General features: G+C 45.7%; 1 protein-coding gene across 2 annotated transcripts; it reads left to right on the forward strand.

The window, feature by feature from the left end:
- Positions 1-1917: 1917 nt before the first annotated feature.
- LOC100548498 (uncharacterized) lies at positions 1918-25638 on the forward strand. Of its 2 annotated transcripts, none has more exons than XM_085230399.1 (16): positions 1918-2158; positions 2686-2725; positions 5415-5499; positions 6779-6885; positions 7912-7970; positions 8760-8870; positions 11317-11447; positions 12236-12360; positions 14355-14460; positions 15803-16001; positions 16642-16668; positions 19128-19185; positions 19768-19823; positions 20974-21160; positions 22777-22935; positions 25274-25638. In XM_085230399.1, exons 1-16 carry the CDS (start codon positions 2065-2067, stop codon positions 25404-25406), a joined length of 1677 nt encoding a protein of 558 aa, XP_085086525.1. In that variant the 5' UTR covers positions 1918-2064; the 3' UTR covers positions 25407-25638. The 2 variants fall into 2 exon arrangements, with proteins under 2 accessions (XP_085086525.1, XP_085086526.1); XM_085230400.1 differs by lacking the exon at positions 1918-2158 and adding an exon at positions 4765-4894 and having other exon boundaries at positions 2711-2725.
- The last annotated feature ends 369 nt before the right edge of the window (positions 25639-26007 follow it).

Here is a 26007-nt window from a genome sequence, read left to right on the forward strand (position 1 = left end):
CAGTGCCGTGTGTTTCTGGAAACAAAGTGGTTTGTGTCTCCCTGCAGCACTGTGTGAGCGCAGTGGCAGTCAGTGGTTTCCTTTATGTGAGACACATTTCTAACGCAGAGCAGCAGGACTCCCAGCATGGTTTGGCTGGTTTAAAGGGCAACACCTGAAAAACTTAGTAAGGCTTTCTCAAAAACAAAATTCTAGAATGAACATCACATTTAGTCTTCCATGTAACCTATCTCAGCTGGTGTGCAGACCCTCTATAACCAGGAATTTTTGTGGAATTTTGCTGCAGCCTTACTTTTCATCACAGGTGCTCTATCACTACTGGAGTTCTAAGAGTGGAGAAGAGCAGAGGTTTTCCTATTCGATTGCAGTAGCACTGCAGAGGGAGCCTAACCTGAGCGTGGATAACGTGTTCATGAAATAAATCATTGGCTCATGTAGTGCAGTGTGACCGGAGGACAATGCAGCCTTTTGTGTGTGTTAGCGGGCTAACTTTGTAGCTGTGAAAGCAAGGCTTAAAATCAAAGCCTTCGGTTCATCCCTGGGGGAAAAACATCACATTCCCAAAATAGGCACGTGCAGTGTTTTTTGTTGAAAACTGATGTCCTCAGTTGTTTTGGACAAATCCAGGAGCACCTGGGTTGACGTGCTGTTTAGGCATGCAACTGCTACTGATTATTATTTGAGAAATGTAGAGAATGTTCCTTTCTTGTTATGCCAAATATAGGAACGTTTGGCTGAGCTGTGGTATTAATCCATGAAGGGTCATGAGATGTGATTGCCTGGGCTACTGCAAAGGTCCATTTTAAGAGTGGGATTTTGCCCCTTATTCTACTCTTGGACTTTTCAGTAATGAAGCTTGCCAAAATGTATGTGCCAACATATTTATAATTCTATGCATCTTTTGTATCAGCACTGCTGTAAGTATTGTATCACAAGCAGTTTAAATGTTCCAGCTGAGGCTTGTTTTTTTAGTTTTTATAGATTTAAATCGTAGTCTTCATATGCTAGACTAAATGTTATCCTTCTTTCAAAAGCAAATTTTTCTCTTTCGGATCACCCTGCTTGCTTTACGTTTGTTTGTACTGCGTTTGAATTAATTTTCCTTCAATACGGGTAAGTAGAAACAATCTGGGATTGGAGATAAGGGCAGTGGCATCTCTAGCGTTACGCCAGGTGCAACAACGCAGATGGTTCCCTCTTCGTTAGAATAACGCGACTCATTAAAGGATCCCATTTGTCTCCGTAATGGCCGTGTTGTATTTCTGCTTCGTAGCCAATCCGTGTACAAATCCGGGACTTTCTCTTTAGTCTCTTCCACCTTTCCATGGAAAAAAACGCTTCTCGGGCAGCTTCCCGCCGTTCCTCAGCGCAGAGCGGGGCGAGCTGCGTTCCGGCCGCCGTTCCGTAGCGCTGCAGCGGGCGCCGAGCTCCGTACCGCCGGGAGCGGCTCACAGATCCCGCCCCGAAGGCGCCGCCGTCATTCACATGGAGAGAGCGCCGGGCCGCGCGGATGCCGCCGGAAGGACCGAACCGTTACCGCGACTGCCGAAAGCAGCTCGCGTGCTTGCTCGCTCGTAGCCCGGGCAGCCGTCAGCCCCGACGCTCGCTACCCGCTCGCGCTCTTCCCGCCCGAGAGCAGAAATCGGCGCCGCCCCGCCCTCAGGTTGGCCCGGCGAGGCGCGAAGCCGCGGCTCGGCCGCTCCCCCGGCTCCCTCGGCGCATGCGCTCCCGCCCCGCGCATGCGCGCTGTCCGTCCCGCTGCGCGGCGCCTTTGTGGCGGCGGGAGCGGGTGGCGCTGGGGCTCGGGGCCGCCTCCGCTCCCGCCGGGGGTCCCGTCTCGTCCTGTCCCGTTCCCTCTCCTCCCCACCTCCCGCGGGAGGCAAAGAAAGAGCGATGGCGGCTCGCTAGCCGGGCGTCCTCGGCGCGGCCCGGCCCGGCGGCTGCGGCCCTCCCCGCCCCGTGCCGAGCGCTGCGGGCGCGCGCCTCGCCTCAGGCCGCGGCGGGAGCCGAGCGGGGCCCGGGAGGCCGCGGACGCCGCTTCTCCTCCTCCTCCCCCCCTCGGCCATGGCCACCGAGCTGGAGCCGCCAGCGGCCGGGGCCGTGTCGGGCGGGGCACCGCTGGAGGCGGAGGAGGACGAGGAGCACTGGCTGTACGGCGGTACGGGCCGGCGTGGGCTGGGCGCGCGGCCGGGGGACGGGCTGGGGGAGCGGGGCCGGGGCGCGGCTGTGTGCGGCTGTGTGGTGGGGATGGGCCGGAGCCGGGCGTCTCCGGTATTGGTCCGGCCCGGGCCGTGCCGGGATTCCTGCAGCCCCCGCCGTCCCCTGACGCCTCCCAGCCGCACGGCTCCGTGTTTTCCCTCCGCAGGTGTGTTGGAGCGGCACAGAGCCCCGCGGCTGCTGCCGGCTCCCCGCGCTGCGCGTGCCTTGAGGCGGCTGTTCTGCCCTGTGGGTGCAGGTGTTGAAGTTCTCTGCCGCTGGGAGCCTTCTGCAGGCAGCTGCTGTTGGGCGTGTTTTGGTCGGTTGTGGGTTGTTTTCTTGGTTCTACCATTTCTAGTTGAAATTTAGGCTCCCTGAGGTTACATTTGCCGTGTCTCAACCGGGTGTTTCTATCGCTGTGCACGTTTTGTACTTAAATCTATCCGCTGTGCATTCACTTGAATAATTTCGTTGTTACCGTTTTTCCAGATGACACCACTGGTAAGCAAGAAGACGGACCAACTTCTGGGTAAGTCGGAGGCTGTTTGTTCATTCTAAGATTGTGCTGCAGTGGTCGAGGTGTGCTGAGCACAGCCTGAGGAATGCCATGGACCAGTGCTGCTGCCGGGTGCCTTCCACCCTCCCCATCGCACGGGGCCACCGCCGTCAGACTGGGCCCGCAGTGTTTGTACGAGCGGAAGTTGAACTGGGTCAGTCGGCCCATTCAATTTAAAACTTTTTCTTCCTTTTTTTCCCCCTCAAATAAATTTTAAATCAGATTTATTCTCCAGTTTAATGTCCAGGGAAAATAAAGTGGCCTGGGGGTAGGACTTGATGTCAGTCTGGTGTTAATGCTGTGGCATTTACTTTAGCCTGGAAAAGCTAAAATCCTTGAGCCTAAGTTAAAACCTTAATATGATCAAGTCAAATTTTTTTTGTGTGGTTTGTGAAGTGTGTGGTTCAGGTAAGACTGTCAAGCTACAGCTATGGGAGCAACCCAGTGATAAGTATTGATTTCTGTGCGTGAAACTATTGCCTGCTCTTGACAATAACTCCTCCAGAGTTGCACAGTGTGTTCTGCACCAGCAGGCTTTTTTCTCAGCAGTTTCTCTCTGTTGCCGTGTTTACATGCACAATGGTGTCAGAAGGCTCCAGTGCTCACTGAGCTGTGGTGTGCTCAGTGCCATCACACGATCTTGGTCGCGTTCACTGTCCCCTAAGGTCATTGTAGATCTGGAATCTGGTACTTTGGTGATTGTTACATATACTGTCCTACTGCTATAGTACGTACCCTGTGCCTGGGGAATACGACAAATTGACCAAAACAAAACAACAAAACAGAAGTTTTAGCAGCGATATGTGTGACAGCATCCTTATTGACAGTGAGCACCCGCCTGAATTCAGAGCTGTGGTGCATTCTGTGACATTGTCTCTTTGTTTGTGGCCTCTGTTAGCAGATACCCCGGGATGTGGTGCTGGCATGGCTGTAGTGCTTGCCTCTGTCCACAAAACGTGATGCAGGACACAGGGCCCGCTGTCATTTCCTAGCCTAAGGGACATGTTGGCTGCCTGCAGTCTGTGCAGGATGCTGCACCATCCGCACACAGTGTGGGAGGTTACCTTGGCTTTCCAGGGAAATAGAACAGCTCTGACATTTCTTTGCCTGCACGTGATGGCTGTGGTCCTGTCAGTTGGTTCGTTCCCATAGAGCAGACAGGTTAGGGATTGACTGTTACTTCGAAAATGTTTATTTGAACTCTGATTCATACATTTTAATGCACACCCACAGATACTTCATGTGACTGAAAGCTGGAGGTAATACTTGTCACTTACTTTATTTGGCCGTCTTTAATTTTTAAGAAAGCTCCAGGATTGAGATCAATGTTACAGGTTGCCTGGATGTGGGCAAACCTCTGTGAAAGTTTTGAAGCCATCTGTGAAGTTTGCTGTAGTGATGCATCTTCTGGCCCTTGTGTAACAGGCCACATCTGTGACTTTGACATACTTCTAGAGGCTGATTTTTCTCTTAGACACCTCTGCTATTTTGTATAACAGGAAGTGTCTTCAGCCATCACCTCGCGAACATTACTTCATCTGCTGAACCTTTGTCCATCTCTTCGGTCTTGACTTGACTGAAGTTCTCCGTATCTGGAGGGATTTTGCAAGATGAGAGCTTCAGTGACTGCTGATTTTGTTGTTGTTCTTTTTTCTCACTAGCTGCTGAGTTGTGTTAGTATGATCTGTGGCTTATCTGTTTGGTGTGTCCTTTTATGCAGCCTCCTCAGTGGTTTTAATCTGACCAGTGTTTGGATTCTGTTGGGTGTTACACGTGTTTCTTTTTGAAGATAAGTTTGTGTGTTTATTATCAGATGTGATGTTTTAAATTAATTGCAGAGTTGTTGGTTTTTTTTTTCCCACCGGTGGCAAAACTGGCTTGGGCTACTCCAGCAGTGTGTTATTAAAGCCAAAATTGTTTTGAAGTTCTGCTGGGTTTTTACCTGTGCCATTAGGGAAGAATGGCCCCTCTTCACCTGCCAGATCTGTAACACTCAGTATACTCTTTTCTAGCTTATGTGTGCCAGTTTGACTTCCTTGCTTGGTGAATGCAGTAGGCAATGTTAGCGTTTGTACCAACTCTTTCATGGGAGATAAATCTGAAACTGACCATTGTCGCATTAGGACTAATCTGTAATGAACGGTAAGATGGGGTAGATACTTCTCTGTCTCTTCTTCATCAATAAGTAGTTAAAGTTTAATGTAAACGATTTGTGGGAAGACTAAAATCACTTTCTCCTTAATTTCTACTGGTTAAACGTCCCTATTGTTGACTATATACACATATTATTAGCAGTCTATAGGATAAGATAACTTTTGTTATTCTGTGGACGTTGAATTATGTTTTTTTTTCTATCAGAGGTGATTGTGTCAAACCAAAACTGAAAGCTGTTGCAGCAGCCACAAGCATAAACAGCTGAGTGATGCTTGGCCTTGCTTCTGTCAGGCGTTCTTTGGAATCTCTAACCTTGCTCTTCCCAACAAAGGCAAAGCCAAGCAAGGATGGTTAAAAATTTGTCCTACGTCTGAGGTAACTGCCAGCAGCAAAAGCACACTTCATGAATAGAACCTCTGTATGAAAGTCAGCAGGGCAAATGCTTTAGAGATATTTGTAGGTAAACCTCTAGGTTGGATTTTTACTTTTTACCTGTTGCATTTACTAGACATGCAGAATCTTCTCATCCTCTGCAAGATGCTCCTCAGGAGAACCGGCCCGTCGGCAATGAAGACCGAGAGGTGTCACAGCATGTATGTGTTCCACTGCAACTGGTAGACATATTTGGTTTTGTGCTTGTAAATATTCATGTATGAAACGATCTGTTTGTGAAGGTGCTGGTCCTCCTGTCAGATACGTCTGTACTGTTGTGGTATCCTGACAATTCCCAATGCTGGTGACGGCATCAGGATTCTCATCTTGGTCTGTCTTGTGTAGGGGGGATTGAGCTGTGGTCTAAACATTGCTTATGCCTACTGAGATGGCAGAGGAAGGCCTCAGATGCCACAGCCTGAAAGGAAAAGTATGGCATTGCCATCAGCTCAGTATATAATGTTATTTGGGGATCAGTAAAATACAGGGAATGCTGCAATAGAAAGTGCTGAGATTGCTAGGGGTCTCTTTTTGATTCTTCCTCGGACCTCATCTCAATGCTGAGTGGGTGGGAAGAGGCTTGCTTCTACCCTATCTGTCCTCCAGTTTTTTCAGTGAGGTTATTTTCTGCCACTGTGGTACGTTAATAGCGTTCCTGGAGAGTTCTGTCAGCCTGCTTGCTGTGGAAAGGGAAGGAGCATTGGGAGCAGCTTCCCCATGCCATTTTGTAGTGGTGAAGTGTTAATTCAGCTCATGCATCTTTTAAAGCTGCACCTGCTGGATATCTTAGAGGTTTCCTGCTCTCCTGCACACGAGCAGCAGAGATGTGTTCTTGATCACGGTGTGTGCTGCACTGAAGGCAAATCAGCAACTGCAGAATTAATTGTGTGAGGTTAACAAATTCATTGTGAGAAATGAGCTAAACAGAACCGTTCAGCAGCTTCCTGCTGTGAAGATTGTGGTGTGAGAGACTACTTATTCCGAGGGCCCTACGAGAAGGCTGGTGAATATTTTGGTGACTTTATTTGTAACTTTATGGCTGTGGAGCAGTAGAGGAATGTCAGGCTCTCCCACTTGTCTCAAAGAAAGTGGAAGAGTGGATCTGTGAGATGTGTTGCAATTCTTTGAACTAGGATCAGTCAGTCCCACCTTGAGAAGTCTTGCTTTGATTCTTGTCTAGGGTCATTCTTTCAAAGGACACAGCAATTTCTTCACGGGCATCTGTCTGTGTTGAAGGCTGGTTACATCCACGTGGTTTTTTTTGTCTCCATGGGCAACTTCGTACAGCTTTGGAGTGCAGTAGAACACATTATCTTTATATCAGGTTATTCTTTGTAACAATCCTTCCTCATACAAGATTCATAACATTAGAATTACTGTCCAGGGGAACTTCTCAATTTTATGTGTTGGTAAACTCCTGTGTGTTTCTATTATTGTAAGGCCCTTCCAAGTGGAGAAGATGATGAAGAAGACAGTGATAGTGACAGCGATGATGACGACGTGAAAGTTACTATTGGCAATATTAAAACTGGAGCACCATCATACATGTATGTATTGCTGGTGGTGATGGCAGGGTTTGATCCAAGGTAAAACTGGTGCACTAATTGGGATTGGAAGTGGGGATAAGGGTTTGTCTGCATTCTGGGGAACGTGAGAGCAATGGCCAGAAAGCAGGAATGGAATTCCTTGTTGAAATCCATTGTTAAAATAGGTATGATGCTTCATGGATCTGCTGCTGTAAAACTAACCAAATATTTATTATTGCTTGATTGAGTAAAACTGAAGTTGGGAAGCTACATTTAATTCATCGTCTGTGAAAGAAGACAGATCTGTATTGTTAAGAATTTACAAAAGCTGTGAACTGACTAGTTTCAGCTACCTGGTTTCTTGTGATTCACAAACGATGAGGCTGATTTGTGAACTAGGAAGTAGTGTCACTGAATTAAAATAATGCCTAAATTGACTTAATAAAAATAATAAGACAGTATTTTTGCTTTTAGCAGCCTTCCTTTGAAGGAAATGACTTGCACGTACTTCGTAGCATATTCTGATTTTTTTTATCTCGTGTGTTTTTCACATGTTTCCAGTCACAGGGGTAGTTTGAGTTTGGATTGCTTTGCAAAGTATTGCTCCATCCTTTTTGTCAGCAGCTCACTAGATTTTGCAGACATCCTTTTAGAAATCTGATCCTTTTTGGCCTCTCTCCTCAGTCTGTGATATAGGTGCAGCTTTAATTTCCATGTTGTTCAGTTCCATTTAAATAACCATACCCATTCTTCTAGCTGCCAAGAACTTTTTGAAATATCTTTGTGTTCTTGATTAAGACAACTCCCTCATATTAATGTTGTTGCCCAGTATGTATGTTTCCTGCATTTCCACAGGGTTAGCTAGGTTGTGCTGAGGGAATTTCACTTTTAAGGTGCTCCAGCTTGGATTAAAAATTGTAGAGAGGCATGAGTAAACCAAAGTGAGCTAAGTGTCTTGTGAAGGATGTCAGGGTTTTACTTACTTTTTGTAGAAAAATTCCAAATAATTTGTCTGAGTACCAATCCTAGTCATTCTTTTTCATACAGGGGAACTCCTATGAATCTGAACTTAAAAACGGGTAGAGGCTATGGAGCATCAGCTTCAGGTATTGCTGTTACTTTCATCCTTCACGTTTTGTAATATTTCACTTTTCTGGCAAAGGCAGCTAAAGCAGCTGCAAATCTTGTCCTCTGTTTGGAGGAAAATAAATTAGTGAATCTGATTTAAAGTCAGAACAATAAATGGAGAAATAAAGAAAAAAAGTCTGCCCTAGAATATTATCTGCACATATTTCTGCGGATTAATTTTTCCTCACCATTCAATTTACTTTATGTAGTATATTGAGACTTGTATTTTGTCCTTCCTCATACGTGAGACTGTGTTTTCATGGCCTTTGCATGCTTCAGTAATTTCTGTATGCAAACAACAACTTACCCTCTGATTGAGAAGATGAGCACAAATTTCCCTTGGAGGTTCTGTACTCAATGAGGTTTTTCTGATTCCAGTCAGTACATTGTCTGCTCAAGATAAATCCTGAAAAAGTCTTTTGTTTTAAGAAAAATTGCATGTTTGGGGAGGGAGAAGTTAGTATTTTGCCTGGGGAGAAAAGTTCTTTTCTTTGTTTGGGATAAATTTCATGCATGCTGTAATCGTTCTGTATCAGTCTGTGTTGAATTTGCTTCTCTGCTGTTCAACTGCAACTGCAGTGTGCTCTGGCAATTTACAGAGTAACTAAACTATTTTTTTTATTTAAAAGTTGATTGTGGTTTCCTCTGTGCTGTAAAGCCAGCACTAAATTCAGAGTAGTGCTTTTGTAACTGGAGCAATTTGCTCTGCAAGTTACTGGATTAAAGGCATTGCATTAAAGGTAGTAACATTTTCTCTTTCTCCAAAGCCAAGTTGCAGCCCAAAGGTATTGATTTAGATGCCGCAGGGAACATAAACGGATTGCCTGTTATAGAAGTGGATTTAGATTCATTTGAAGACAAACCATGGAGGAAACCAGGTGGGGCCTCACAGTTTCTTGTGGTAAATATTTTTTGCAGTTGTCTTTTTTATTTCACACGTACTTCCTGTCCTTTTATTGCTGCCATGGCAGGGGGATGCCCAAAGAACTTATTTTGCTCAGCCTCTGATGTGCTTCTAGACAACTGGTTTACAATGTTTTGATTGATCAAACCGTGCTTTTACCTAAAATTGGGTTGCATTTACTCTATTTATATAATTTTCCTAAAGAGAACACTTTTAAAAACACTCTACTAATTCACTAGTTCAGTAAACGTTGCACTGAGAGCAATACACTGAAGTTGTCTGGCAGTGGGTAACAGATGCTCTGCTCTTCGTGTGCAGCGGCTCACTTCCATCTTGTGGTGGCCATGCTCCCAGCCACCCCATGCTGCTTTCTCATGTGTGCCCTAGCTAAAATATCCCCTCTTCAGGGCAGTGGTGGTGAGAATTGCCATGTGGCAACGTATTCTAATAGGGAAGCATTTTTTTTTCTTAAATTCTACTGCTGCAGATAGTTGACTAAAGGAGAGCAAAATGCTTTCTACTCCGATAGAGTAGGCTAGGATTTTTCTTTTAGAAAAGCAGCATTGCCTAATTCTTAGCCAGATTCTGCCCCTAGGTGTATGGCTGAGGAAGTCCCCACTTACTGCTTCAAGACCGTGTTAAGTAGGCAGAACTTTGCACAGCAGATCTTTGTATATGCACAGTCTCTTTTGTCTTCATCATTTTTATTAGGGAAATTTCTCCTTGGAAGCCACAGCTGTGAAATGCTACAAATGAACCCTTGTATCAAATTAAGATAGGAAAAAAACAGAAGTAAATGGAAAAGCCAAAGAGATCCAAGTATTTGCTGTGCTAATGTGATAAAATATTTAACAAAATATTAGCTGAAGTGTGAAATCCACTTGTCTCTTTTCAGAAATAATTATTTTCCTAGTAGGCCCTGTATATTATCCATCTTTCAGAAGTTTTAGTATGCTTAGTAAGTAGTACTTCTGTAAGGTTATCTGTGGCATATTCTTGATATTTTTTGTCTGCATGAAATGAAGGGCATCAGAGTATAGCAGTGCAAATAACTGTGTTGATGTATTATGGTATCAAACCAGCACTAAGCACCCTGTGATTAATAATAATAGTATAGAAAATGTAGCTTTTCATATATAGAAGTGTTCCAATTGATTGTGGTGTGAGAATGAGAGGGCTGGGGAAAAAAGAAGTTGAAAGAAAAGCTGTGAAGTTCAGAGTCAGTGCATGAAATCAGCCTGGTTGTGCTGATATCCCTGAACCAAAACAGTGCCAACAAGCCCTGAAAAACAGCATTGGAGTATGAACAGAGAAGGAAGGTGTCTGCAGAGGTGTGGCCCATAAGTTAATTTGAGATGGCAAGTAAGTAGCTTAGTCAGCAGCTTTTCAGGTGTATGTCCTTTACAGGTAATTGTTCAGCAGGTTGGTATCTCTTTAAGAGAGAGAGAGGATGAAGAAATACAGCGTGGAAAAAATAATAGAAGGCTGAAATATAGGCCAATCAAAGAGATAAGTAAAAGTTTCTGAATCTGCATTGCTGACATCTGTGTATTTGGGAGGTGCAGCAGGAGGAGTGGTTTACCTTGGAGATAAACTTAAACCTCGCTTTGTAGATCCAAGCGTAGCCTGACAAGTCCTTGTGTATCAGCTGCTTGCTTTAGAACCGTCTGGCTGGGACCCCCTTGCAAGGGATGTAAGGGACACTTCAGCAAGGTGCAGGATGCTCTGAGGCTTCCTGATGCCAGGTGTGCCTTGCAGAGCTGCTGCATTTGTCTCTGTGCATCTGCATTCTTTTGGCAAGCAGTTTGGGGCCTCCTCTCTTGCTCAGAAGTGTTCATGTGGAAATTGAACATTTTACAGAAGAGTGAATATCAAAGTAAGGTAACATCCTGACCGCAGTTAGGATTGTGTCTAAGATGTAATAATGTAGTATGAGTCGTATCAATAAAAAAAAAATTTAAAAAAACTTTAGTACTGTTTCATCAAATGGCTGAGCCCAACAGTTTCTGCTCAAAAAAGCAAAGGCTGTGGTGCTGCCTGAGCTTTGCTAACAAAAGGTTCTGTGGCACCGCTCTGTTTACTAGTGGTGCTTGGTGTGCTCTCCCCAGTTCTCAGCTCTTTTGAACAAGTGTAGGAAATCAGTCTGAAAAAAAAAAAAATCCAGTTGCTGAATAACTGTTTGGAAGCATCTCTTTCTATAGCCTGCATACAGACTGTACTCTACCTCCCAAGCAGTCCCACTGCTGTCGAGGCTGCAGTCCCCCTCCCAGTCCGGTTGCAGCAGTCTTAGCTGTGGCACACAACAGCTTTCTGACAGGATGAAATGAACTGTTCTCTTAACTTTGTTTAAGCTGTTAGAGGACAGTTTGAGAATGCAGAACTACCAGAATCCCTCTGGTAACCTCTACTCCCTTTATCAGGTGCTGATCTTTCTGATTACTTTAATTATGGATTCAATGAAGAAACGTGGAAAGCTTATTGTGAAAAGCAGCGACGGCTTCAGCTTGGGCTGGATCCTGCTCCTCCCATCAGCACTGAAAATAAAATCACAGTAGGTGACGTGTAATCCTTGCATGTGCATACAGTAAAACTAGGACTTGTTTTTTGTAGTCATGGAGATGATAGTATAAGGGTACATGGTCACTTACTATTGAGCTGTTCCCTATTCCTTCCACTGATGAGAAATACAAAAATGCCTTCAAAAATTAAATCTCGCTGCTAAAAATCTTGTCTCTGTGGAACAAACAGCTCTGGCAGCCCGGCAAGTTTGAACCGCTCGAGCAGCAAGACCTGAGTGAGTGTCTGGTTGACTTTGAGGCTGTCCAGGTTTTGGGTGTCTGATTAGTAGATCCTGTGGATAGGAGTATGATTGATGGAACTACTGATTTCAGGATTGATCTGAGTGAGGCTGGGTATCAGTGGCTGTTAAGGTTGCTGCTTGTTCTTACTGCAGTTGTGTAGCTGCATTTTGTTTTTAGTGGTTGCTTTGGATATGAACCTTTGTCAAATTTCATTAGGTGGCTAACAGCTGTTAATCTGAACTCGACCCAGTCAATCAAGAACAGATATTACTGTCTTCAGTTTTGATTTGAGGGCTACGTGAAACCGGATGTAAGATTATTAAACTTTTGGACTCCTAATGGGGAAAAATGTGGACAACAGTTTGGAATAGCCAACCAATTTACAGAAATGTCAGCCTCCTTGACTGTGCAATAGGTTGTTTGTAGGAGCACTGTAATTGTTTCTCAGTGGAGACTTTCAGTGGAGTCTTACCTCTGATGCTTCAGTGATTTATAAGTACATGCATTAAACTTGTGTATTACGTATTGTCTTCCTTAGGTCCAGCAAGGAAGAACAGGAAATGCTGAAAAAGAAGTGGAAAACAATATCATCAAAACAGAATTCAAAACAGACTTCTTGGCTCTTGTGGGAGGGCGTATGAAAGCTGGGCCTCCTCCTAATAGGTAAGAGATGATGCAGATATAAAGCTTGTGTGCACTCTGACGTAGTTAAGATACACCTGGGCTACATCTGAATCTCCTCGAACTGGAAAATGAAGGAAGATTTAATTTGGCTGGAAGCTACTTTGGTCATTCATTCCCTACTGTCATCTGCAGCAGTGCTTTGCTTAGGGTTGTGCAGCCCCTGCCTGCTCATTTGTGGGTTCCTGTACTCTGGCCAAAGGGGAACGGCTCTGGGAGTGGGAAAATCAAGGCAAATCCCTCAGCTTTGAGAGCACACCTTGCTGACTGCTTATGCTTACTTGGCTTATTTTTATTCCCTTGATGTTAATCTTTGCCTTTAAATGAGGATGAATTACATTTTTGGCAACTGATGAGAGGAGCTATTGGTTTCTGAACATGTGTGCTACACTGGTAGATGAGTACTAATTTGTGTCTTCCTGCCACAAGAGAATCCAAAAGGCTGGACTAAGCAAAACAATTCAGTTATTTTGATTGACAGCCACTGTGGGGAAAATTGCTTTGACTTTATAAGGTAGTAGGGTTTTTTAATCAAAAGCTTCAGAAAAATAAGGAAAGGAACTAGAAAGGTCAGGGACTTGGAGTCCTATCTTGCAGAAATTAGTCTTACATCCCAGCTTTCCTTTTTCCAAATAAAGCTTTGTCTGAGAAAGAATCCATCAAATACTTCAAGTATAAGCTTATAAAACACATCTTGGTCTGTTTGCATGTGAGCCCTTTGCTAGCATTTCTGTCACTGTTCATAGTGTCATCAGATTGGTCCTGCTTTTTCCAGATGTTATGCATCCCTCCTAAACTTCGAAAAATCTACAGCCCTGTAAGGAAAGCTGGTACTATTTTAATTATGCTGCGTTTTTGTCCATTTTAACTAGCAGTCTGATTTTGAAAGTACTGATACAGGCTAATGGAGCTTTTGACTGGGACCGGGAGGAATATCTCACACACTAGAGCATCTCCAAAATCCTGGAATTACCACTGAAATGTCTTTTTTTTGGTTAGACAAAGTAAGCAGGTTTCACTGAGAAAATATTTTGTCTTACCAGCTAGCTGACATGGTTTTTCTTCACCCCATTTAAACTGCCTGCAGAGTTAGAAAATTCTGCTGTGGGAAAAGTCGACATGTTTTTTTTGTGTAATAACTGCTGGAAAACAAGTCTAAGGCCAAATTTACAGAAATCTATTGCTTTGTGATTATAGATGAGGGATTATTAAACTTCACTTGTGGATGCTTCTCTCTCTCTCTCAAACTTGTAGTGATGTTACAATAAGCTCCTATAAAAATGGTCTTGCTCTGAGCACGATGTGGGTATGACATAGAAGAACAAAGCAAAATGCAGTGACTGACTTCACTAAAGCACAGACAACACTGTGTCTGGGCTACATGAGTATACTTTTGTTCATTGGTTTAGTCTTGATTTTGGTGAAGACAATGGCAAAACTTCTTTGACTGACAGAGTAGAGTGTTGGGAGATGGGATAGAAAGTATCCAACAATCTCATTTGTAAGTAGTATTGGTGGTGTCAGCATCAGTTGGAAGACTGGACAGAAACTAAGAGAAATCTAGGCTGATCATGCTAAAGGCTTCTCTTGATAAATATTCTTTTTCATTCAGCATGATCCTGGAATTATTACTTAAATCCAGGGAGTTAGCAAAGGATTTAGTTCTGAAGCTGCGTCTAAAATCCATGATTTTTCACCCATATGTGGTGGTTCTTTCTTCCTTAGTGTTCAGAGAGACCTAATTCATCTCTATAGGCAGAGCTCAAATTGTCCAAATGTGAAAAAATGCCATCTCATTCATCTCCCATCTCATTTGCCTCTTAACCAGCTAGTGCTGCCTGCAAAGTTGTGTCCTTCCTGGAAGAGAAAGAATTTAGCTTTATGTCGCTGTGCATGAGGGAGGTGTATCTGGTAGGGGGGAGAACTGCTCCTTTTCGTGTCTTTGAGCCTAAAAAGATGCATCTGCTTTGTACCAGGAAGCTGGGTGGGACAATTGATGTGATCGGTGGCCAGGCTGGCACAATTAGGAGAGTGGAAGGAAGACGACGTGATAAGCATGCCTCTGAAGAAAATCCAATTCAGGTAAATGTTTTGAGCTGTCTTAAAAAATGTTCTTATTTTTACTGCATTTTCTGTGAACCGAGATGGAAGTCTGTGCTTTCCTGACTTGCCGTATAACTGTTCCCATCTACAGAGTAGTGGGCAGTGTATCACCCCTCCTAAAACGTGTGTATGCATCACTCTCTTTTGCAGGTTGAATTAACTTCTGTGCTAAAAGCTTTACCTTGCTAGGAGCTACAGATTGTCCTGTCAAACAGCAGCCTTCCCATCTGGGTGGGAATGCTCAGTTTCCTTTTGTCATTGGCTCTCCAAGGTATTCTCAGAGTTGAGGGGCTCCTATGTGGATTATTCCCTTCCTCATTACTGTTAGGTTGGAATTTCCAGTCTTGTAGTGGAGAACTTCTGTGTTGGGCTTGCATTTCTTCAAAGTAACATTTAGACTAAGCATCATGAGACATCGCCTGCATAGCCTGCAGCTTCAAACTGGATCCAGTTCAGATGTTTTATGTCCATCAGTTTTTGGTAGACTTATATTGCAAGAACTCATCTCTTACCACTTTTCTCTTACTAACCATCCTTAATTCACAAAAAAAAAAGACAACTTTACCCTTTCTGGGCACAATTCTTGGTTTGTGTTTTTACATGTGTTTTCATGGTCTTGTTTACTCTTTAGTGGTCAGTTTCCAGCTTTTACCAACTGAGGCTAAAAAAATAATTTGTTAAGAGAAAGTTTGCTGGGTAATGGTTGTCTTTCCTCCCACTTAGAAGCTTTGATAGCCTGCATTTCCAAGTCGTTCTGGTCTCCCTGCATATTGATCATTCCTTCAGCAGTAGTGTGTGTTTAACCTACTTTTGTTGGAGATGTGAATCCTCTGACCTACATGGTCACAATCTAGAGCAAAATTGGCCTCTTGTTGTCCTTGTGAAAGACGAACTGGATTTTAAAAAGACTAAAAGATGACAAATAGAAAGCAGAGCAGGGTCACCCTTGAGGGTGGCTGCATTTTATTGGTAGCCTCTGCGGGTGACAGTTCTGTTGGAGGCTGAATTCAGCCTCTCAGCAGTGGAACGAACGGTGTTTGTAACACTGAAATGTTCAGCTGTGTTGCACAGTTGTGCAGACTGCTTAATCTGGTCTTGCTGCTCTTCTGCTTAAGAGAAGGTATGTTTGCAGGAATATTGTTAGCTTTGACAACTTTCTTCCTCCCCAAAGGGTGCTGTTCCCAGGCCCAGCACGACCTAATCTTTTCAGGTATCTCAGAGCCCGTTTTGGTGATACACTTCCTTTTTGTTGGTGCATTGAGGTCCTTTCTGCAGGAATGAATAGACTAAAAACAGTTTTCCTTTTCCTCTGCCTCCCAAGGTTCTCGGGGATCATGGAAGCAAGCCCCAGCCCCCACAGCAGCCCCAGCAGCCGGCGCAGCCGCAGCAGCCCCCCCAGCAGCAGCCCTTTGCTCCCCCAGCCGGTCCTCCACCACCCCCACTTGCCGGACCGCCGCCGCCGCATTTCCTGCATCCTCCTCCTCCTGTCACTTCTGTGCCACCACCACTGCATCCTCCAGGTGGGTGCTGAGCAGAGCAGGCAGCCCGTGCTGCAGGCTGGGGCATCCCAGGCTAGGCAAATCAGAGGTTTGGCCAGTAATTGCTGCTGCAGTCAGACAGCGGGTCCTTAGGCTTAACCAATCATTGCTCAACATCTCCATCAATCATTTTAACATTTGTCCTTAAATATTTTTAAAATGGCATCTGTTCCTTGAAGAAAAAACTCGAGGTTTTGTTTTGATGAAAGGGTCTTTATGTGTTGTAGATCCTTTGCTTTATTGATAAATGTAAGGAAATGGGTTTCTGATTATTAGTGGAAGGAGAAAAGAACAAGAATTGCTGACCTGTGTCAGATCATCAGGCTGTTTAGTAGAGCACCTGCTTGGTTCTGACTTGTTGCAGGTGCTTCAGGAATGATGCTAGACCTGTAGTATGAGAAGGCAGCAGAATTTAATATTATGATACAAAGGTAAACATCATAATTTGGGAAAACAATTCTTTGTAAGCCAGTTACTGTTTAAGAGCACTTTTTTTTTTTTTTCACTGGCTTGTTTGTTCGAATGTGTGAAACTTTATTCAAAAGCTTCAGGTTGAAGTACAGAGGATGATGTGCTTTTCCTTTTGTCCTCATTTGTTTTCATTACTTGTTTGTTTCCATAGGTCTGCCACCACCCGGTCCAATTCCAGGTAGGTGTTAACTTGCTCTTGTAACAACAGCATGCACAGATGGCCCTATTGAGCATTTGGATTAAGTAACTTGAAAGAGGATGACACTAGGCCCATTTTAGAGAACAACTAATCTAAGGTTAATAAACTCCAGTGCAGCACTGAACTCTTGCTGCTTATTAACAGTTAGTAGGGGTTCTTAATTCCCTCTGCCTCCCTCTTTGCCTACCTCTTTGCCTCTTTCTTATCTTAAGAACAATCCAGATAGCAAAGGCCAGTTAGATTTGAAATAGTTCTTGTTTTGACATCTTACACAGCAGGTCTTTGAGTGACAAACTGATGATTTGTATAGGAATTTGGAGTGTGAGACTGAGCAGAAGGAATGCAAGAAGTACCAAAGAAATGCCATTTCCATCAGAAGCCTTTGCTTCCTAGTGTGCTTTAGAGCTGGTGAATGCTAATAAAGAAATGTAACAGCCAATCTTTAGCATAAACTGTGAACCTCGCTAGCTCAAAGCTACCAAAAAACTGAGATTCCTTTACTATTTTTTTCTACTATAAATTTTGCCTAGTCCAGGGAAAAAAAAAAAAAAAAAAAAAAGTGTAGTAATTTGTGTAGCAGTATTTCTGACCAGATGCCATACATCTGCAAGTCCAAGGCTGGTGGCCACCACAAATGTGCAGTGAGGCCACTGCCTCTGCATTGTACTGCACAGTTGATTCATCTACTTGCAGAAGGTCTGCACTCAAAGCACTTTTTTGGACCTAATGTGCTTGTCTTCACTGTGTGTCAGACATGTTGGACTTGTTGCACAGCTTTCATGTTTGTGCTTTTGTGTTCATGGTATGCCCAGGGCTTCCCAAATAGGAATGCAGAAAACCTCTACCACCTGGGCTATCTCTGAGACTCAGATAATTTCTGTTTGTTAAAACATCACTCTTCATATTCCTCTCAGTGTACATTAACATTGCAGAGCTGGTTCTCCTCGTAGTACTTAAAGGAACCTTTAAGTACTCATAATAAACTTGGATTTAGAAAGCTTTATTGTAGTGAAACTGGATGCAAATGCTGGTCTTGATTCTAGACACTGCAGCACTCAGGTGCTAGACAAGTGCTTTTAGATTGAAGTTGTTTGGGAGGAGTAAGGTAGAAGAAGTGACCTGGCTGGTACAAGGAACTTACAATTCAGGTAACCAGGTTGAAAAGGGAGATGAAGGAGAATACCTGCTAATTATGGTAATGAAGGTGATCCACTACCATTATAGCTAGGTGTTCATAACAGTAGCACTTTGAAGTACTTGCAACTTGAGCAAGTGAGCAAATGTGATTGAAATGCTCTAGGCATTGTATTTTATTGGAAGATCTTTCTTTAAAGAAAAGAAAAAACAAGCATCTAAGGGTGAGACTGTCCTTCAACTTGTTTGCAACACAGGTCTCCACTGGGTGAGTTAGAGACTTCAGGCTGGTTCTATTGCAGTGAGACCCTCTTCTTGGGAGGGGTTCTGCTGACCTACTTTAGATGCTTGCAGGAGGAGGTGGTGAATTGTCCCAGGTTTCATCAGCTGAGCTGGCTCAATCTCCATGGTCTGGAAGTGGAGCCTGGAGCTGCTGGCTTTAACATAAACAGCTGCAGTTGGGCAGATGGCTCCTATCTTTTCAGTCAGCAGTGTGCTCTTTTTTGTTGTTGTTTAATGGTAAACAGACAAATTTTTATACAAAATCAAACCAATGGATGTCAGTAACTGCTATAGGAAATAATGGTTGCTTGCAGTTAGGAAAGAAGCTTAAGAAGTTCTCTTAGGAGCAATAGGCATGTCCTCACTTTCACATTACTTAAGGTTGAAGAGTTTAGCTTTAAAGGCTTATGTCACTTCTGCAGGTCACCTCTGTAAACTGCTGAATTCTTCTTTCTGAAAGTAGTGGCTTGTGGTCCTACACATAAACTCTTATTTGTTAGAAATGGACTTTTTTTTAGCCTATGATCTCTGCCTTGTTGGTGCCATGTCTTCTTATTGTTTTTAATTGTATGAATATGTGCTCAGAAAATTGGCTTTCTTTAAGAACAGTGATGGACGACAAGTTCCTTGTAACTTTCTTTTACTCACTTTAATCAGTGGAGCAATAAAATCTTTACCATAGTTGCAACTTATCTGCATCTCAAAACCCATGCTTTTCTGTCTTCCACAGGACTGTAGAGATTAATGTTTATGCCATAATTAATCTTACATTTATGATGAACAAGCCAAAATATAAGGTAGCCCTTTATTTTTCTTTCAGTAGCCCTACAAAACTAGCACAGCTAGTTTTAATTTTTAGTTGGAGATGTAACCCTAAAGGAAAAATACTGCATTCCAAACAGGTCTTTGTTCAAACATTTTATTTTAAACTTTAACTGCATTTACCTGTAAGCAGCAATGAAGTCTTGTTCCCCTCTAGTACGACTGTGGTCTCTGTGTGATGACTTCCATTCTGTGTTTAGGGCTCTTCCCGCCGCCTCTGGCCCCGCCACCAGCTCTCCTCATCCCAACGCTGGATGGGTAAGGCTGTGCCTGGGGTGGGCTCTCCATACACAGGAGTGATGCAGGGTCCTGAAGTCAGTGCCAGTGGTTGCTAGTCTAGGTTTCGTCTGGGGTGGGAGATGGGAGAAGGTTCCAGAAGGAATCCTGTTTGCAAAGTGCTGATTGATTGCCCTGGTTTGCCTTGTTTTGTCGTGCTACTGGCATAGGAAGGAGTCAGTAAGTTTTAGAGTTGCACTTTAGTACTGAGCAGTTGATAGCATGTTATGTTCATCCAGGTTCCCTGTGAGTCTCCAGGTACTTTGTAAGTATGGGTTATTTCCCAGGAAGCCTTCTGTGCCTGAGTTACACCAGGGAGGGGTAAAGCAAGGCAAGCAATTGAGGTAAAACAGTTTCTAAAGGTGTGACAAAGCAACTGCTCCTGTGGGCATTGCTAAGAATTTACAATGCAAAGTTAAACACGGTCACTGGAACCAGGGGTTTCCTGTGAGGATGTTCTTCATAAAACATGAGTTAAATGTGCAGCACAGACATACTTACAGGTGGTTTAGCCAAGGGCTGCTGAAGTGAGTAACCTGCATTCCATTCTCTCTCTCTCCAAAGGCAGCCAGCCAGCTACAACAACAGACAGCCCCCTCCATTTGGCTACAACTCTGCGGGTGAGTACGGAGGACAAGGAACAGTCAGACTGCTCACATCTCTTCTTTTTGGTGTTTGGTGGTTTAGGCTTAGTCTTACAGACATCATGCTATCTTTGACTCCAAGACCTTGCTTATGGCCTGAACTGTCACAGTCACCAGAAACACTGGATATGACTATTCCATAAGGTGTTCAGGAAGATGAATGTGGCCCACACTGCAGCAATGACGAACAGTTTTGTAGTTGAGTCCTAAGCCTAAGCTCACTGCTTTCAGTGTAGGTATCTAGCTACAGAGAATCTTCCTGTGTGCCTAATCAGCATTTTCTTATGCTTGTTTGCATGCACACTGGCTCTTCCTTTTCCCACACCCTTCAGGGATAAGCACAGCCGTCAGCTTTACATCTCCTCCATGAGTTTTTGAGTGCCCTCTTCCTATACTTCATCATGTTCCTTGCCTGCAGGCACATGCAGGTATCTGACTGCTTTGGTTCTCTAGTGGCAGAGGCAGTGCCAGAATTTTAGGTTTTCTTCCCTGTCGAAGCCCTGCATGCAGTGCTTGCATCCTCTCCCCTTTCATCAGTGACCAATGGCATGGGACCATGACCTGATCCAACTGGGCAGGTCCTGCAGGCCAGTGCCTGGGACCTACTGGTGGCTCTGGGCACATCAGGTGGCATCTTTAACTCACGGCTGCTGTCCCAGCTAATACCTTAGACCCCAGAAGTGGGGCCTTGTAATGGCTGGCTGATCTTGGCTGACTTGGCAGCGGGAGGATGCCCAGCTCTGTAGGCCCCTTTGCCATCTAAACCAGGATGTCTGCAAATTTTTTTTTGGTGGGGACACCATAGTCCCTTCTACATAGGAGATCCAGCAGAGAGCTGTGGCATTGCGTAGCCCTGGCATAAAGGACGGGTGGTTTTGCAACACCAGTAGATATCCGGTCTTGATTGTATCTTCCTCAGGGAAAAGGTGTTCACTTGTTCTTAGTGAACTGATAAAGATGAACAGGGAGATGTGGGCACTGTGGGGAGTTGGGCCTTAGTTGTCTGCAAGAGCGGGGCATCACCTTTAGGTCCAGCTGTTTGACTGGATACGGCTGCGGGGATGGATGGGTGGGAAGGATGCTGATACTGCTCCAGGCAAACAGGATCGCTGCTGTCTTGCTGCAGACTCGGGTTTCATCAGCTACCCACCCATCTCCACGTCCCACACGCCCTGGGTGACCACGGTGGACAAAGGCGCGAGCGGCTCTGGCGGCAGTCACTGGGAGTACTCGGGCTCACGGCGCGAGCGGGAGCGGGAACGGGAGCGGGAACGGGACAGGGACCGCACGCCCACCACCAGCGAGTACAACAAGTGAGTGCTGGGGCCCGGCAGGGTCCTGCTGCAGCCACCTGTGGGGGCTCGGCCTTGTCCTAGGAGCAGAGGTTTGCCCTGTACCAGTTACATTTTCTGGCAAAGCGTACTTCAGATGAATAGGAGACACAGCCAGGAGCCAGTGTCCCTGGCTCTTTTCTTTTCTTTTTGTTTAATCCAGCAGGACCAGTTCTGCTTGCTCTCCCACTTGTAATGTGAGGCTAGTGAATGGAATAGCCCCTCTCTATTTACTTGGTGTTTTACAGCTCAGTGTGAAACAGCAGCCATAAAAGCTGCTGCTGCTTGTCTTGTGAACGAAACTGTTACATCAAAGAGAAAAGCTGTGCATTGCTCAGCTGTCCTGCAGAGGCTTCAGGCAGGAGTGCCAGTCACCAGGAGTCAGCCAGGAAACAGGAACCCTTCAGGAGACCCTGGCTGCTCCTGAGCAGTGCTGAAGCAGTCATCTAGGTAGGAGCTGATGAGAGCAGGTGGCGGCAGTGCTGGGAGCACGTGGGAGAGGGAGCTTCATCTTCCCAGTGTTGATCTAGGTGTCGTGAAGGCTCAGGTGCAGCGACTCCTCCTGAACCCATTTCTTGTGTGCTCTGCTCCGGGTGCCTGTGGTACTTCTGTCCCAGGGGAGAATCAGTGTTGTGCAGTCTTCAGGATCAGAAGTGCCACCAGTCATTCAGAACGTGACCAGAATGTGCGCTCTGTCAGGACAGTGCTGCCAGCTCTGGGAGCTCTCAGACCCCTGTGCAGAGTAAACCGGGCAGAATTTCCTGGACTTTTTTTCTTTCAAGCTTATGGGCACTGCAGGAGAAAATGAGGCAGAACTGAGCCAAAGACCAACGTACTGTAGTGTGAGGAGCCCAGGCTCCTGCACTTCCTGAGGGGGTTCTTGCCACAGCCAGGTCCTGAGAATATCATTGGCATTTTTGTGTGCTTTCAAGCACGCTGACCTCCAGGATCATGCTTGCCAAGCAGGGCAAGTGGCTATGCTCAATGGAATTCTTTAGAGCACTCTCAGATGATTGATAATGCACATTTATGTGTCTGGCTTGTTTCCACGAGTCATACAATGCTGTTTCAGACTTCATTTCTCTCTGAGGCTGAATATTGTTTCCCACAGCGAGTCTTATTAACCCCCTAGACATCAGCTTTCAAAATTAGAGTAGGGAAAAGACTGTGGAATGAGTCTGAGTTTGGGTACATTGTGCCCACCCTTGTATGTAGGTTGGATGAGGTGCCTTGAGTGCCTGGGTGCAGGCAGAAAGACCCCAGCAGTGTCTCTCACAATTGCAGTGTGGGCAATCTGAGTTTCTAAAGTCACAAGGAAGAAAACAGTCTCCTAACTTGTAATTCTTTCCTGTGAGTTAGACTGTGGAGTGGTATTGCAGTGAGGTAGACCAGCCCCTGGGGAGGCAGAATGACAGAAGGAGTACATTTCCATTGGAACAAGGCAGCTTGGGCTTTCAGGAGCACCACGAGTACCTCTGCCTGTTGGTAGCAGGGAGTGACAAACTTTGAGGAGGGGTTCTTCAGTCCTGTGAGCACGTCTCCTGGCTTCGGAGCCCACGAGCATCACATCCACGCCTCACTTCCCACTCTGTTCCCAGCGAGGACGAGCGGTACCGCTACTACGGCCGGGAGCGCAGCTATGACTTTGAGCGGGACTATCGCCGCAGCCGGGACCGCAGCCGGGAGCGGGAGGACCGTCACCGGGAGCGCAGGCACCGCGACAAGGAGGAGAGCAGCAAGCACAAGTCCTCGAGGCGGTAAGGGCCACCTGGGGCTGAGCTGGGCTGCTGGTGGGAGCTCACCTTCGCTGTGGACAAGAAGCCGGGTGCTCCGAGGGTGTATTTCGGTCACTCCGGCTTCCTGTGATCTGCTCCAGCCGAGATATGCCTGGGCAGGGAGCAGGCCTTGCTGCTTGCAGTGGGGCACCAGCAGGATGTCAGTCGGTGCCACAGAACTGCAGCGTTGTCTCAAAAAGGAGAAGTCAGCCTGCACCAGATACCTCGTCAGAGCTGCGTGGGTCCCAGAGTTAAGAAAATGCATGCATAGTGCAAATCTATAGGAAAAGTATCTGATTTCAGAATTGTGTGTTCCTGTGCAGAGCAGGTCTGGTCTCCAGTCTGAGACAATGCTCAGTTGCTGCGTCACTTTACGCCCTGGTAATGACTTGAGCAGACTTGCTCCATTTTTTTTTGGTGCTTAAACTTCTTTCTTTTGGAAGAAATTCATGACAGCTCTGTAAGTAGTTCCCCTTTCTTGAATGTAGAGTCAGAAAAACTCCTATATAGTGACTGCAGGCAAAAGGCTGTTCTCATCCTTAAGGAGATGCTTAGGTTTCCAGAGAGTGACAGATTGCTGAAGATTTGGAAACAAAAGGATGGAAAGAAGGGCTAAGAGCATAATCCAAATGAAACAGAAAACAAATGGAAGCTGAGCTGATACTGGCCTAACATACCAATAGCTTTAAGGGTTATTTCTCAGCTTTCTGTACTCAGACTGGAATTCACCAAAGCGGTGTCCAAATCAGAGAGCTTGATTTGGAGAACTGGGCTGCTCCACCAGTTGGAAATGAGGTGACTTCTGTGACAGCTAAACCACACACAGATGTGCTCTCTGTTGCTCAAAGTGGCAGAATGAGAAGTATCTTTTCCAAAGCAAACGAAGGAATGCTTTCTGTGTGGGGCCGCTCCTGTGTCATCAGAGACCTTCCTGGAGCCACTTGGCTGTGGTTTGGGCCTGGTCAAGGCATTTGCAGGTGGATGGAAGAGCTTTGCTGCAGTTTCCAGTTTACTGGGAATCTGAAGGAAATTGCTTACAGGTGGTTAAACCACCAGTGTGGCACAAACCACTGCCACGTTGTTACTTGCCGGGTAGCTGAAGGTGAATGGAGAGAAAGTAACTGCCTCTTTTTTCATTTTATTTTTTTATTTTGGTGCCTATGAAGCTACTCATTAAACAAGTCAGCGAATTGCAGCCAGAAGCTTTTCAGCCCATACCTTCAGAGGTTTGGCCTGGCCTGGCACTGGTGTCCCAGCTGCAGTAAGAATGTGGAGCCGCTCCACTTGGCTCTCACCCACTCATGGGGCTGTGAACACATGTGTTCCTGTGACAAATTTAATCTGCTTTTTCTTGTACTCTCTCCCCTATTTTAATTCTGCTACTTTCACACCATGGTCAGATTCTGGAGAGCTCGTGATTTTAAGCCCGTGAGGAGAAATGACTGAACGTTGGCAAGCCAGAAATCTCCTCCAAAGGGGCCAGGAACCAGCATGGGCAAAACCAGAGCTGCTGGTTTCCTCATGTCCCTGCTAGGAGACAGAATGCAGGGCTTGCCAAGTGCTGCAGGCAGCAGTGTGGGGCTCACAGGTCCGTACCACCCTGTCAGCCACTTGGGCTGGGATTGCTCCCCTGTGCCAGGGATCCTGGGTCAGTGCCCCCAGCAATGTATCTGGAAACCAGCTCTGGTGGAGGAGATAGAGGAGCTTTAAAGCACATAGCTGGTGGAGTGCTGGGTTATTTGTGAGGAAACAAAAGCAGAAACAGGACCTGCCCTCCCATTGGGAAACCCGGATCTCTCAGCTGCATCGACCGACCTCTTGCTTCTGGCCTAGGGCTTTCAGCATGTTCAGAAGAGCAAAAGTTACCCAGCACCTCTCAGATTTGGGACTCTTCTCAGCAGCCTCAGTGCTTTATATCAAAGATGGTGATACGGCAGGGCTATCAGAGTTCCCTCAGGAGTGGGATGGACACAGACTATGTATAATTGTTTATTATAAATAAATAAACAGCACTACCCCAGTGACCCTGACAGCATTCCCTACAGTGCACTGCCTGCCCTGCTGGGGTGCTGCTGCAGTGTGGGGCATCCCACAGCTGCCTGGAGCCCAGGTCCAGCTGCACACGGTGCCAGATCATCCCCAGCGAGCAGAAAACCTTCCCCCGGCAGCGCGGTGCCCCAGCACTGCTGCTCTGCCTCCTTGCTCAGGATCCTAGTGCTCTGCCTGTGCTGCACAGCTGGCGTGTTTGGGTCTCGGCTGTGGCAGAGCTGTGCTGCTGCAGGCTCTGAGGCCTTTCCTCTCCTCTCTCCACCCCCTCCAGCAAACAGCACGAGAGCGAGGAAGGGGAGAGCCATCGGCGCCACAAGCACAAGAAGAACAAGCGCAGCAAGGAGGAGAAGGAGGCCAGCGAGGATGGCACCCAGGAGGGAGAGGAGCAGGACAGCAAGGAGTGAGGGCCCCAGGAGGGACGTGCTCCTATGGAACCAGCGGGGCGGCGGTGACGTTTCATTCTGGTTTTATTTTGTGTTTTCTTCATGTTTTTTTTCCCAAGGGAAGAGGGCCTGGCTCTGGGTGAGCAGTGAAGCTCATCGCAGTGGTTTGAGTTGAGGCTGCACGTGCAGTTAAACTTTTTTTGTTGTTTTCTTTTTTGATACGAGACAAAATACAGCAGTACTAGTATATAAAGCACTGAGCTACTCTATTCATAAACATCCTTAGGGAGAACTTTGTTGTATCAGATCCTATGGTTTCTGATGGAAGATGGCTTCAGCTGAAACTAACGCATTTAGGTAATAGTTTTTGTTTATTTTTTTTATGACCATCATTCCTTTTTTGAAAAATAGGACAGTAAGTGCAACTTGAAATTTATTGTCCAAAGAAAAGTGTGATTTAGATCCCGAGAGCCAGCTTAGAGACTGGCTTCTAGTAGTGAAGTCTCACCCCCAGATACAGTTCTGTGTAGCTATGAAAATGCATTCCCATTTCTGTGTGCCAGGCAGACAGCCTGTGAGCAGGAGCAGCTCCTGCTGGTGGGCCTGGGTCTGTCTGACTGTG

Source organism: Meleagris gallopavo, chromosome 9, assembly GCF_905368555.1.
Source record: "Meleagris gallopavo chromosome 9, MGAL_WU_HG_1.1, whole genome shotgun sequence".
Classification (NCBI taxonomy): domain Eukaryota; kingdom Metazoa; phylum Chordata; class Aves; order Galliformes; family Phasianidae; genus Meleagris; species Meleagris gallopavo.